Raw genomic sequence first — 13,692 nt, 5'->3', positions numbered from 1 at the left:
TGACCAGCTTCCATAGGGCTCTATATGGACAGTTGACCAGGTTCAATAGGGCTCTATATAGGGTCTATTGACCAGGTTCCATAGGGCTCTATATAGGGACTATTGACCAGCTTCTGTAGGGCTCTATATAGGGACTGTTGACCAGGTTCCATAGGGCTCTATATAGGGACTGTTGACCACATTCCATATGGCTCAATATAGGGACTGTTGACCAGGTTCCATGGGGCTCTATATAGGGACTGTTAACCAGGTTCCATAGGACTCTATATAGGGACTGTTGACCAGCTTCCATAGGGCTCTATATAGGGACTGTTGACCAGGTTCCATAGGGCTCTATATGGGGACTGTTGACCAGGTTCCATAGGGCTCTATATAGGGACTGTTGACCAGGTTCCATAGGGCTCTATATAGGGACTGTTGACCAGCTTCCATAGGGCTCTATACAGGGACTGTTGACCAGGTTCCATAGGGCTCTATATAGGGACTGTTGACCAGGTTCCATAGGACATATATTGTCTCTCAGGACCATTCAGATATTATTTTCAGAAGATTATAATGCTGAAACAACCCAGAGTGGAATTTTACGATCCAGTGCTCTCACAATCACTCTGCACATTGATGTCAATATACCCGGCAGGGAGATAATTATTCTCCTTCATTAATTGGAATAAGTTAATGTGTCATTCAAACAGCTGTCATTCAGAGCTACGGACAACCAGCACGCATCCAAAGTGAAATATCTAGGATCCGACACAACGGCCGTTTCAGTTCAGCACCATGGATTGAATAAGCCACTGTTGCTCACACTTGCGTGGTTATTGTGGAGGTGCTCTGTGTTCCAGTGTCCTTATTGGTTACAGAGAGGAGCCTGTCGTTGCTTTCTACCTTCAGATCCGAAACGCTGTGAGCTTTAAGACCATGCTGTACTCCAACAGGCAACATCTGTCCTCTACACTGTGTATCGCGCTTGGCTTCAGGTCCGTTTCTACACAGTCGGTGATCTGACACACACAGCGCTGCTAGAGAAAGGAGACATCCCCAACACAGCACCATATTGATGACAGAGTGAGAGTGATGGGATGCAAGGAGAAGATATTATCCCGCTGCTGTTCTATATAGACGGACCGATAGCATGAGGAAAACTGGAGCTACGAGTGCACACTACAACAAATAAGACGGAGAGGTGCTGCAAAATGGTAGGATCTTGTTGAACTCGACATCATGGTAGGATCTTGTTGAACTAGACACCATGGTAAGATCTTGTTGAACTAGACACCATGGTCGGATCTTGTTGAACTAGACACTATGGTAGGATCTTGTTGAACTAGACATCATGGTAAGATCTTGTTGAACTAGACACTATGGTCGGATCTTGTTGAACTAGACACCATGGTAAGATCTAGTTGAACTTGACACCATGGTAAGATATAGTTGAACTAGACACCATGGTAAGATCTTGTTGAACTCGACACCATGGTAAGATCTTGTTGAACTAGACACCATGGTAGGATCTTGTTGAACTAGACATCATGGTAAGATCTTGTTGAACTAGACACTGTGGTAGGATCTTGTTGAACTAGACACCATGGTAGGATCTTGTTGAACTAGACACCATGGTAGGATCTTGTTGAACTAGACACCATGGTAGGATCTTGTTGAACTAGTCACCATGGTAGGATCTTGTTGAACTAGTCACCATGGTAGGATCTTGTTGAACTAGTCACCGTGGTAGGATCTTGTTGAACTAGTCACCGTGGTAGGATGTTGTTGAACTAGACACTGGGGTAGGATCTTGTTGAACTAGACACCATGGTAGGATCTTGTTGAACTAGACACCATGGTAGGATCTTGTTGAACTAGTCACCATGGTAGGATGTTTTTGAACTAGACACCATGGTAGGATCTTGTTGAGCTCGACACCATGGTAGGATCTTGTTGAACTAGTCACCATGGTAGGACCTTGTTGAACTATTGTCGTCATGTCTATTCTTAGGCTAGAACTGTCTGTCTGCACAACTGAATAGAACTGTCTGTCTGCACAACTGAATATAACTGTCTGTCTGCACATCTGAATATAACTGTCTGTCTGCACAACTGAATAGAATTGTCTGTCTGCACATCTGAATACAACTGCCTGTCTTCACAGCTGACTAGAACGGTCTGTCTGCACATCTGAATAGAACTGTCTGTCTGCACATTTGAATAGAACTGTCTGTCTGCACAGCTGAATATAACTGTCTGTCTGCAAAACTGAATAGAACTGTCTGTCTGCACATTTGAATAGAACTGTCTGTCTGCACAACTGAATATAACTGTCTGTCTGCACAACTGAATATAACTGTCTGTCTGCACCTCTGAATAGAACTGTCTGTCTGCACATTTGAATATAACTGTCTGTCTGCACAACTGAATAGAATTGTCTGTCTGCACATCTGAATACAACTGCCTGTCTTCACAGCTGAAAATAACTGTCTGTCTGCACAACTGAATAGAAATGTCTGTCTGCACATCTGAATAGAACTGTCTGTCTGCACATCTGAATAGAACTGTCTGTCTGCACATTTGAATAGAACTGTCTGTCTGCACATTTGAATATAACTCTCTGTCTGCACATCTGAATAGAACTGTCTGTCTGCACAACTGAATAGAACTGTCTGTCTGCACATTTGAATATAACTGTCTGTCTGCACAACTGAATAGAACTGTATGTCTTCACATCTGAATATAACTGTATGTCTTCACATCTGAATAAAACGGTCTGTCTGCACATCTGAATATAACTGTCTGTCTGCACAACTGAATAGAACTGTCTGTCTGCACATTTGAATACAACTGTCTGTCTGCACATCTGAATAGAACTGTTTGTCTGCGCATCTGAATCATTGTTTTCTCTACAGTATTGCATGTTGTAGTCACTGTAATGCTGTTCAATCTACTGTAGCTTAGCCTAGTGTTCAGTATCTGTAGCCTAGTGTTCAGTATCTGTAGCCTTGTGTTCAGTATCTGCAGTATCTGTAGCCTTCTGTTCAGTATCTGTAGCCTAGTGTTCAGTATCTGTAGCCTTGTGTTCAGTATCTGTAGCCTAGTGTTCAGTATATGTAGTCTAGTGTTCAGTATCTGTAGCCTAGTGTTCAGTATCTGTAGTCTAGTGTTCAGTATCTGTAGCCTAGTGTTCAGTATCTGTAGCCTAGTGTTCAGTATCTGTAGCCTAGTTTTCAGTATCTGTAGCCCAGTGTTCAGTATCTGTAGCCTAGTGTTCAGTATCTGTAGCCTAGTGTTCAGTATCTGTAGCCTAGTGTTCAGTACCTGTAGTGTCTGTGGCCTAGTGTTCAGTATCTGTAGCCTAGTGTTCTGTAGCTTAGCCTAGTGTTCAGTATCTGTAGCCTAGTGTTCAGTATCTGTAGTCTAGTGTTCAGTATCTGCAGCCTAGTGCTCAGTGTCGGTAGCCTAGTGTTCAGTATCTGTAGTCTAATGTTCAGTATCTGTAGTCTAGTGTTCAGTATCTGTAGCCTAGTGTTCAGTATCTGTAGTCTTGTGGTCAGTATCTGTAGCCTTGTGTTCAGCATCTGTAGTCTAGTGTTCAGTATCTGTAGTCTAGTGTTCAGTGTCTGTAGCCTAGTGTTCAGTATCTGTAGTCTAGTGTTCAGTATCTGTAGCCTAGTGTTCAGTATCTGTAGTCTTGTGTTCATCATCTGTAGTCTAGTGTTCAGTGTTGGTAGTGTCTGTTGCCTAGTGTTCAGTATCTGTAGTCCAGTGTTCAGTATCTGTAGTCGAGTGTTCAGTATATGTAGTGTCTGTAGCCTTGTGTTCAGTATCTATAGTCTAGTGTTCAGTATCTGTAGTCTAGTGTTCAGTGTCTGTAGCCTAGTGTTCAGTATCTGTAGTGTCTGTAGCCTAGTGTTGAGTATCTGTAGCCTAGTGTTCTGTAGCTTAGCCTAGTGTTCAGTATCTGTAGCCTTGTGTTCAGTATCTGCAGTATCTGTAGCCTAGTGTTCAGTATCTGTAGTCTAGTGTTCAGTATCTGTAGCCTAGTGTTCAGTGTCGGTAGCCTAGTGTTCAGTATCTGTAGCCTAGTGTTCAGTATCTGTAGCCTAGTGTTCAGTATCTGTAGTATAGTGTTCAGTGTCTGTAGCCTAGTGTTCAGTATCTGTAGTCTAGTGTTCAGTATCTGTACCCTAGTGTTCAGTATCTGTAGCCTAGTGTTGAGTATCTGTAACCTAGTGTTATGTAGCTTAGCCTAGTGTTCAGTATCTGTAGCCTTGTGTTCAGTATCTGCAGTATCTGTAGCCTAGTGTTCAGTATCTGTAGTCTAGTGTTCAGTATCTGTAGCCTAGTGTTCAGTGTCGGTAGCCTAGTGTTCAGTATCTGTAGCCTAGTGTTCAGTATCTGTAGCCTAGTGTTCAGTATCTGTAGCCTAGTGTTCAGTATCTGTAGTCTAGTGTTCAGTATCTGTAGTGTCTGTAGCCTAGTGTTCAGTATCTGTAGCCTAGTGTTCAGTATCTGTAGTGTCTGTAGCCTAGTGTTCAGTATCTGTAGCCTAGTGTTCAGTATCTGTAGTCTAGTGTTCAGTATCTGTAGCCTAGTGTTCAGTATCTGTAGCCTAGTGTTCAGTATCTGTAGTCTAGTGTTCAGTATCTGTAGCCTAGTGTTCAGTATCTGTAGCCTAGTGTTCAGTATCTGTAGTCTAGTGTTCAGTATCTGTAGCCTAGTGTTCAGTATCTGTAGTGTCTGTAGCCTAGTGTTCAGTATCTGTAGCCTAGTGTTCAGTATCTGTAGTCTAGTGTTCAGTATCTGTAGCCTAGTGTTCAGTGTCGGTAGCCTAGTGTTCAGTATCTGTAGCCTAGTGTTCAGTATCTGTAGTCTTGTGGTCAGTATCTGTAGTATAGTGTTCAGTGTCTGTAGCCTAGTGTTCAGTATCTGTAGTCTAGTGTTCAGTATCTGTACCCTAGTGTTCAGTATCTGTAGTGTTTGTAGCCTAGTGTTGAGTATCTGTAGCCAAGTGTTCTGTAGCTTAGCCTAGTGTTCAGTATCTGTAGCCTTGTGTTCAGTATCTGCAGTATCTGTAGCCTAGTGTTCAGTATCTGTAGTCTAGTGTTCAGTATCTGTAGCCTAGTGTTCAGTGTCAGTAGCCTAGTGTTCAGTATCTGTAGCCTAGTGTTCAGTATCTGTAGCCTAGTGTTCAGTATCTGTAGCCTAGTGTTCAGTATCTGTAGTCTAGTGTTCAGTATCTGTAGTATCTGTAGCCTAGTGTTCAGTATCTGTAGTCTAGTGTTCAGTATCTGTAGTGTCTGTAGCCTAGTGTTCAGTATCTGTAGCCTAGTGTTCAGTATCTGTAGTGTCTGTAGCCTAGTGTTCAGTATCTGTAGCCTAGTGTTCAGTATCTGTAGTCTAGTGTTCAGTATCTGTAGCCTAGTGTTCAGTATCTGTAGTCTAGTGTTCAGTGTCTGTAGTCTAGTGCTCAGTATCTGTAGCCAAGTGTTCATTATCTGTAGTGTATGTTGCCTAGTGTTCAGTATCTGTAGTCTAGTGTTCAGTGTCTGTAGTCTAGTATTCAGTACCTGTAGCCAAGTGTTCATTATCTGTAGTGTATGTTGCCTAGTGTTCAGTATCTGTAGCCAAGTGTTCAGTATCTGTAGTGTATGTTGCCTACTGTTCAGTGTCTGTAGCCAAGTTTTCAGTACCTGTAGTGTCTGTAGCCTAGTGTTCAGTATCTGTAGTGTTGGTAGCCCAGTGTTCAGTATCTGTAGCCTAGTGTTCAGTATCTGTAGTCTAGTGTTCAGTATCTGTAGTGTATGTAGCCTAGTGTTCAGTATCTGTAGCCTAGTGTTCAGTATCTGTAGTGTCTGTAGCCTAGTGTTCAGTATCTGTAGCCTAGTGTTCAGTATCTGTAGTCTAGTGTTCAGTATGTGTAGCCTAGTGTTCAGTATCTGTAGCCTAGTGTTCAGTATCTGTAGCCTAGTGTTCAGTATCTGTAGCCTAGTGTTCAGTATCTGTAGTCTAGTGTTCAGTATCTGTAGTCTAGTGTTCAGTATGTGTAGCCTAGTGTTCAGTATCTGTAGTCTAGTGTTCAGTATCTGTAGCCTAGTGTTCAGTATCTGTAGTGTCTGTAGCCTAGTGTTCAGTATCTGTAGTCTAGTGTTCAGTATCTGTAGTGTCTGTAGCCTAGTGTTCAGTATCTGTAGTCTAGTGTTCAGTATCTGTAGCCTAGTGTTCAGTATCTGTAGCCTAGTGTTCAGTATCTGTAGTCTAGTGTTCAGTATCTGTAGTCTAGTGTTCAGTATCTGTAGCCTAGTGTTCAGTATCTGTAGTCTAGTGTTCAGTATCTGCAGCCTAGTGTTCAGTATCTGTAGCCTAGTGTTCAGTATCTGTAGTCTAGTGTTCAGTATCTGCAGCCTAGTGTTCAGTATCTGTAGTCTAGTGTTCAGTATTTGTAGCCAAGTGTTCATTATCTGTAGTGTATGTTACCTAGTGTTCAGTATCTGTAGTCTAGTGTTCAGTACCTGTAGTGTATGTTGCCTAGTGTTCAGTGTCTGTAGCCAAGTTTTCAGTACCTGTAGTGTCTGTAGTCTAGTGTTCAGTATCTGTAGCCTAATGTTCAGTATCTGTAGCCTAGTGTTCAGTATCTGTATCCTAGTTTTCAGTATCTGTAGCCTAGTGTTCAGTATCTGTAGTGTCTGTAGCCTAGTGTTCAGTATCTGTAGCCTAGTGTTCAGTATCTGTAGCCTAGTGTTCAGTATCTGTAGTCTTGTATTCAGTATCTGTAGCCTAGTGTTCAGTATCTGTAGCCTAGTGTTCAGTATCTGTAGCCTAGTGTTCAGTATCTGTAGCCTAGTGTTCTGTATCTGTAGTCTAGTGTTCAGTGTCTGTAGTCTAGTGTTCAGTATCTGTAGCCTAGTGTTCAGTATCTGTAGCCAAGTGTTCATTATCTGTAGTGTATGTTGCCTAGTGTTCAGTATCTGTAGCCAAGTGTTCAGTATCTGTAGTGTATGTTGCCTAGTGTTCAGTGTCTGTAGCCATGTTTTCAGTACCTGTAGTGTCTGTAGCCTAGTGTTCAGTATCTGTAGCCAAGTGTTCAGTATCTGTAGTGTATGTTGCCTAGTGTTCAGTGTCTGTAGCCAAGTTTTCAGTACCTGTAGTGTCTGTAGCCCAGTGTTCAGTATCTGTAGCCTAGTGTTCAGTATCTGTAGTCTAGTGTTCAGTATCTGTAATGTCTGTAGCCTAGTGTTCAGTATCTGTAGCCTAGTGTTCAGTATCTGTAGCTTAGTGTTCAGTATCTGTAGCCTAGTGTTCAGTATCTGTAGCCTAGTGTTCAGTATCTGTAGCCTAGTGTTCAGTATCTGTAGCCTAGTGTTCAGTATCTGTAGCCTAGTGTACAGTATCTACAGCCTAGTGTTCAGTATCTGTAGCCTAGTGTTCAGTATCTGTAGCCTAGTGTTCAGTATCTGTAGCCTAGTGTTCAGTATCTGTAGCCTAGTGTTCAGTATCTGTAGCCTAGTGTTCACTAGCTGCTCTCAGCTGAGAAGGAGATGCGACAGAAGCTGTGAACAATAGACATCCAGCTGTGTGGATTAATTTATGATTTATTAAGAAATATGTTACCTTGAAATTTCTTAGATACCATGACGACCCGTTTTTCTTGCCAATACTGAATACTTGCTCTTTTTGTAATTAATGTAAGAAAGGACATGAAGCAACGTCATCTACTGTAAAGGACATGAAGCAACGTCATCTACTGTAAAGGACATGAAGCAACGTCATCTACTGTAAAGGACATGAAGCAACGTCATCTACTGTAAAGGACATGAAGCAACGTCATCTACTGTAAAGGACATGAAGCAACGTCATCTACTGTAAAGGACATGAAGCAACGTCATCTACTGTAAAGGACATGAAGCAACGTCATCTACTGTAAAGTGTGTGCAGGTTATTTTCCTTTATGGGGAAACGGCTCATTGTGTTTTCGAGGCATGGAGGAATTATTGACACACATTTTTAGTGCCCTGTAGTGTTTATCTTGATGTTCTAGGCTGGTGTAGTCTATAGTGTTTATCTTGATGTTCTAGGCTGGTGTAGTCTATAGTGTTTATCTTGATGTTCTAGGCTGGTGTAGTCCATAGTGTTTATCTTGATGTTCTAGGCTGGTGTAGTCTATAGTGTTTATCTTGACGTTCTAGGCTAGTGTAGTCTATAGTGTTTATCTTGACGTTCTAGGCTAGTGTATCCTACAGAAATAGAATCACATTTTATTCTAGAAATAGTTTGGATTACATTCTAGAATCTCATTCTAGTTCTGAGGTTGTAGCCTACCTATTCCATCAATGATATTTAAACATTTCTTTCACATTTACCTTTTATTGTGGACAATATCACTCAGAAAACAAACTATGGTCTCTGAGGATTAGGAGACAAAGAACAATCGGACAATGTGTAAAAGAGCCAGGTTTCTTTCTTTAGCAGCAGAGACGTATTTCTGGAGATTACCCAAATTGTAGCCTATTCCCTACATAGTGCACTACTTTTGACTGGGCTCTAGTAAAAAGAAGTGCACTTGTGCGGCATGTAGCCTAGGGGTTAGAGAGGTGAGCCAGCAACTGCAATTCGAATCCCGGGTCTGAAGGGGAAAATCTGTCAGGAAGTGAGTTGGCCAGTACAAAAAAAAAACATGACAGTTTCAGTTTCAGATTTGAAATTGCGTTTTCACATGTTGACACGACCTTTCACGTGAGGAGAATAACATGTTTCACCTCAAAATCAGACATGCAGTTTCACGTGTGAAAAACATTCACAGGAAAATCTACATTTGCAGGTTCACATGTGGAGTTGCAGATTCACATGTGGCGTTGCAGATTCACATGTGGCGTTGCAGATTCACATGTGGCGTTGCAGATTCACATGTGGCGTTGCAGATTCACATGTGGAGTTGCAGATTCACATGTGGAGTTGCAGATTCACATGTGGCGTTGCAGATTCACATGTGGCGTTGCAGATTCACATGTGGCGTTGCAGATTCACATGTGGAGTTGCAGATTCACATGTGGCGTTGCAGATTCACATGTGGCGTTGCAGATTCACATGTGGAGTTGCAGATTCACATGTGGCGTTGCAGATTCACATGTGGAGTTGCAGATTCACATGTGGCGTTGCAGATTCACATGTGGCGTTGCAGATTCACATGTGGAGTTGCAGATTCACATGTGGCGTTGCAGATTCACATGTGGCGTTGCAGATTCACATGTGGCGTTGCAGATTCACATGTGGCGTTGCAGATTCACATGTGGCGTTGCAGATTCACATGTGGCGTTGCAGATTCACATGTGGCGTTGCAGATTCACATGTGGCGTTGCAGATTCACATGTGGAGTTGCAGATTCACATGTGGAGTTGCAGATTCACATGTGGAGTTGCAGATTCACATGTGGCGTTGCAGATTCACATGTGGCGTTGCAGATTCACATGTGGAGTTGCAGATTCACAGGTGGCGTTGCAGATTCACATTTGGAGTTGCAGATTCACATGTGGCGTTGCAGATTCACATGTGGAGTTGCAGATTCACATGTGGCGTTGCAGATTCACATGTGGCGTTGCAGATTCACATGTGGCGTTGCAGATTCACATGTGGCGTTGCAGATTCACATGTGGAGTTGCAGATTCACATGTGGAGTTGTCTTTACCCTGGCCTTTGCTATCTCTGACTATGTTACCCTGGCCTTTACTATCTCTGGTTATGTTACCCTGGCCTTTACTATCTCTGACTATGTTACCCTGGCCTTTAATATCTCTGACTATGTTACCCTGGCCTTTGCTATCTCTCTCTCTCCATTCTCTCCTCTCTCTCTCCTCTCTCTCTCTCTCCTCTCTCTCCTCTCTCTCTCCATTCTCTCCTCTCTCTCACTCCCCCCTCTCTCTCTCTCTCTCTCTCCATTCTCTCCTCTCTCTCACTCCCCCCTCTCTCTCTCTCTCTCTCTCTCTCTCTCTCCTCTCTCTCTCTCTCTCCTCTCTCTCTCGCTCTCACTCCCCCCTCTCGCTCCTCTCTCCTCTCCTCTCCTCTCCTCTCCTCTCCTCTCCTCTCCTCTCCTCTCCTCTCCTCTCCTCTCCTCTCCTCTCCTCTCCTCTCCTCTCCTCTCCTCTCCTCTCCTCTCCTCTCCTCTCCCCCCTCTCTCTCTCTCTCTCTCTCTCTCTCTCTCTCTCTCTCTCCTCTCTCTCCATTCTCTCCTCCCCCCCTCTCTCTCCTCCCCCCCTCTCTCTGTCTCTCGCTCTCTCTCTCCTCTCTCTCTCACTCCCCCCTCTCTCTCTCCTCTCTCCTCTCACTCCTCTCTCTCTCCATTCTCTCCTCTCCTATCTCTCTCTCTCTCTCTCCTCTCTCTCCATTCTCTCCTCTCTCTCTCCTCTCTCCATTCTCTCCTCTCTCTCCATTCTCTCCTCTCTCTCTCCTCTCTCTCCATTCTCTCCTCTCTCTCTCCTCTCTCCATTCTCTCCTCTCTCTCTGTGTGTTTGTTCCCTCAGCGCCATGCTTTACTCCTCGTCATAACTCTGTGTGGCAGCCTGTTCTTAATCTACCATGCTGGTTTCCATGGTACTACCAACGCGGCCGCGGCGGAGAGGTCCAGAGATGGGAGTGATGTAGCGAGAAGAAGATGGCAGACTGAGCAGCAGCAGACCACCAGTACCCCACCTCCTCGCCCTACAGTCCTACAGGGATACAGCGCTATCATCGACCACAAGGTAGGCACAGGTGGCCTTTTCATTTTTTCTAAATTGATGTCTCTTGTCTTCCTGTATTTTGGTTTACTCTTCCTCCCTCTCCTGCTCTCTAACTACTGTGAGGATGTACAGGTGGGAAGACAGCATGATTTCATTTCCCCTCTTAACTGTCTAAGAATCTTTTCTGCTAAAGAAATTCTCTCTCTCTCTCTCTCTCTCTCTCTCTCTCTCAATTCAAGAGGCTTTATTGGCATGGAAAACATATGTTAACATTGTCAAAGCAAGTGAAATAGATAAACAGAAGTGAAATAAACAATAACAAATGAACAATATACATTACACTCACAAGTTCCAAAGGAATAGACACATTTCAAATGTCATATTATGTCTATATACAGTGTTGTAACGATGTGCGAATAGATCAAGTGCAAAAGGTAAAATAAATCAACATAAATATGGGTTGTATTTACAATGGTGTTTGTTCTTCACTGGTTGCCCTTTTCTTTTTGGCAACAGGTCACAAATCTTGCTGGTGACAGCACACTGTGGTATTTGACCCAGTGGATATGGGAGTTTATCGAAATTGGGTTTGTTTTCAATTTTTTTGTGTATCTGTGTTATCTGTGGGAAATATGTGTCTCTAATATGGTCTTACATTGGGCAGGAGGTTAGGAAGTGCAGCTCAGTTTCCACCTCATTTTGTGGGCAGTGAGCACATAGCCTGTCTTCTCTTGCCTACGGCGGCCTTTCTCAATAGCAAGGCTATGCTCACTGAGTCTGTACATAGTCAAAGCTTTCCTTAAGTTTGGGTCAGTCACACTGGTCGGGTATTCTACCACTGTGTACTCTCTGTTTAGGGCCAAATAGCATTCTAGTTTGCTCAGTTTTTTTGTTAATTCTTTCCAATATGTCAAGTAATTATCTTTTTGTTTTCTCATGATTTGGTTGGATCTAATTGTGTTGCTGTCCTGGGGTGTTTGTGAACAGAGCTTGCTTAGGGGACTCTTCTCCAGGTTAATCTCTGTATAGGTGGTGGCTTTGCTATGGAAGGTTTGAGAATCGCTTCCTTTTAGGTAGTTGTAGAATTTAACGTCTCTGTTCTGGATTTGGATAATTAGTGGGTATCGGCCTGATTCTGCTCTGCATGCATTATTTGGTGTTTTATGTTGTACACAGAGGATATTTTTGCAGAATTCTGAATGCAGAGTCTGAATTTGGTGTTTGTCCCATTTTGTGAAGTCTTGGTTGGTGAGCGGACCCCAGACCTCACAACCATAAAGGGCAATGGGCTCTATGACTGATTCAAGTATTTTTAGCCAAATCCTAACTGGTATGTTGAAATTTATGTTCCTTTTGATGGCATAGAATTCCCTTCTTGCCTTGTCTCTCAGATCGTTCTCAGCTTTGTGGAAGTTACCTGTGGTGCTGATGTTTAGGCCGAGGCAGGAATAGTATTTTTTGGGGGGGGGTATTTATTTCACCTTTATTTAACCAGGTAGGCCAGTTGAGAACAAGTTCTCATTTACAACTGCGACCTGGCCAAGATAAAGCATAGCAGTGCGACAGAAACAACACAGAGTTACACATGGAGTAAAACATACAGTCAATAACACAATAGAAAAATCTATATACAGTGTGTGCAAATGAGATAGGATAAGGGAGGAACGACAATAAATAGGCCATAGTGGCGAAATGATTACAATTTTCATAATTTATCACTGGAGTGATAGATGTGCAGAAGATAAATGTGCAAGTAGAGATACTGGGGTGCAAAGGAGCAAGATAAATAAATAAATACAGTATGGGGATGAGGTAAATTGGATGGGCTATTTACAGATGAGCTATGTACATGTCCAGTGATCTGTAAGCTGCTCTGACTGCTCGTGCTTAAAGATAGTGAGGGCGATATGAGTCTCCAGCTTCAGTGATTTTTGTAGTTCCAGTCATTGGCAGCAGAAAACTGGAAGGAAAGGTGGGTAAAGGAAGGAATTGACTTTGGGGATGACCAGTGAGAAATACCTGCTGGAGCGCGTGCTGCTTTGGTGACCAGTGAGAAATACCTGCTGGAGCGCGTGCAACGGGTGGGTGCTGCTATGGTGACCAGTGAGAAATACCTGCTGGAGCGCGTGCAACGGGTGGGTGCTGCTATGGTGACCAGTGAAATATACCTGCTGGAGCGCGTGCAACGGGTGGGTGCTGCTATGGTAACCAGTGAGAAATACCTGCTGGAGCGCGTGCAACGGGTGGGTGCTGCTATGGTGACCAGTGGACTGAGATAAGGCGGAGCTTTACCTAGCAGAGACTTACAGATGACCTGGAGCCAGTGGGTTTGCCGACGAATATGTAGCGAGGGCCAGAGACAGCATACAGGTCGCAGTGGTGGGTAGTATATGGGGCTTTGGTGACAAAACGGATGGCACTGTGATAGACTGCATCCAATTCGCTGAGTAGCTTGTTGGAGGCTATTTTGTAAATGACATCGCCGAAGTCAAGGATCGGCAGGATAGTCAGTTTTACGAGGGTATGTTTGGCAGCGTGAGTGGAGGATGCTTTGTTGGGCAGGTGCGGGCAGCGATTGGTTGAAGAGCATGCATTTAGTTTTACTTGCATTTAAGAGCAGTTGGAGGCCATGGAAGGAGAGTTGTATGGCATTGAAGCTCATCTGGAGGTTAGTTAACACAGTGTCCAAAGAAGGGTCAGAAGTATACAGAATGGTGTCGTCTGCGTAGACGTGGATCAGATAATCACCAGCAGCAAGAGCAGCATCATTAATGTATTCAGAGAAGAGAGTTGACCCGAGAATTGAACCCTGTGGCACCCCATAGAGACTGCCAGAGGTCCGGACAACAGTCCCTCCAATTTAACACACTGAACTCTATCTGAGAAGTAGTTGGTGAACCAGGAGAGGCAATAATTTGAGAAACCAAGGCTGTTGAGTCTGCCGATAAGAACATGGTGATTGACAGAGTCGAAAGCCTTGGCCAGGTCGATG

General features: G+C 43.6%; 1 protein-coding gene across 1 annotated transcript in view; it reads left to right on the top strand.

The window, feature by feature from the left end:
* The first annotated feature begins 977 nt into the window (after positions 1 to 977).
* Positions 978 to 13,692, top strand: part of st6galnac5a (ST6 (alpha-N-acetyl-neuraminyl-2,3-beta-galactosyl-1,3)-N-acetylgalactosaminide alpha-2,6-sialyltransferase 5a) — a 46,132-nt gene continuing 33,417 nt past the window's right edge. Inside the window, exons 1-2 of the mRNA XM_031810975.1 lie at positions 978 to 1,196; positions 10,503 to 10,721. Coding sequence (XP_031666835.1) covers positions 1,194 to 1,196; positions 10,503 to 10,721 — 222 coding nt within the window. The 5' untranslated portion in view covers positions 978 to 1,193. The remainder of the gene's footprint in view (positions 1,197 to 10,502; positions 10,722 to 13,692) is intronic.

Source organism: Oncorhynchus kisutch, linkage group LG30 (assembly GCF_002021735.2).
Source record: "Oncorhynchus kisutch isolate 150728-3 linkage group LG30, Okis_V2, whole genome shotgun sequence".
Lineage (NCBI taxonomy): Eukaryota > Metazoa > Chordata > Actinopteri > Salmoniformes > Salmonidae > Oncorhynchus > Oncorhynchus kisutch.
Note: the sequence above shows the minus strand (reverse complement) of the source record. Positions and strands in the feature narration are given on the sequence as shown.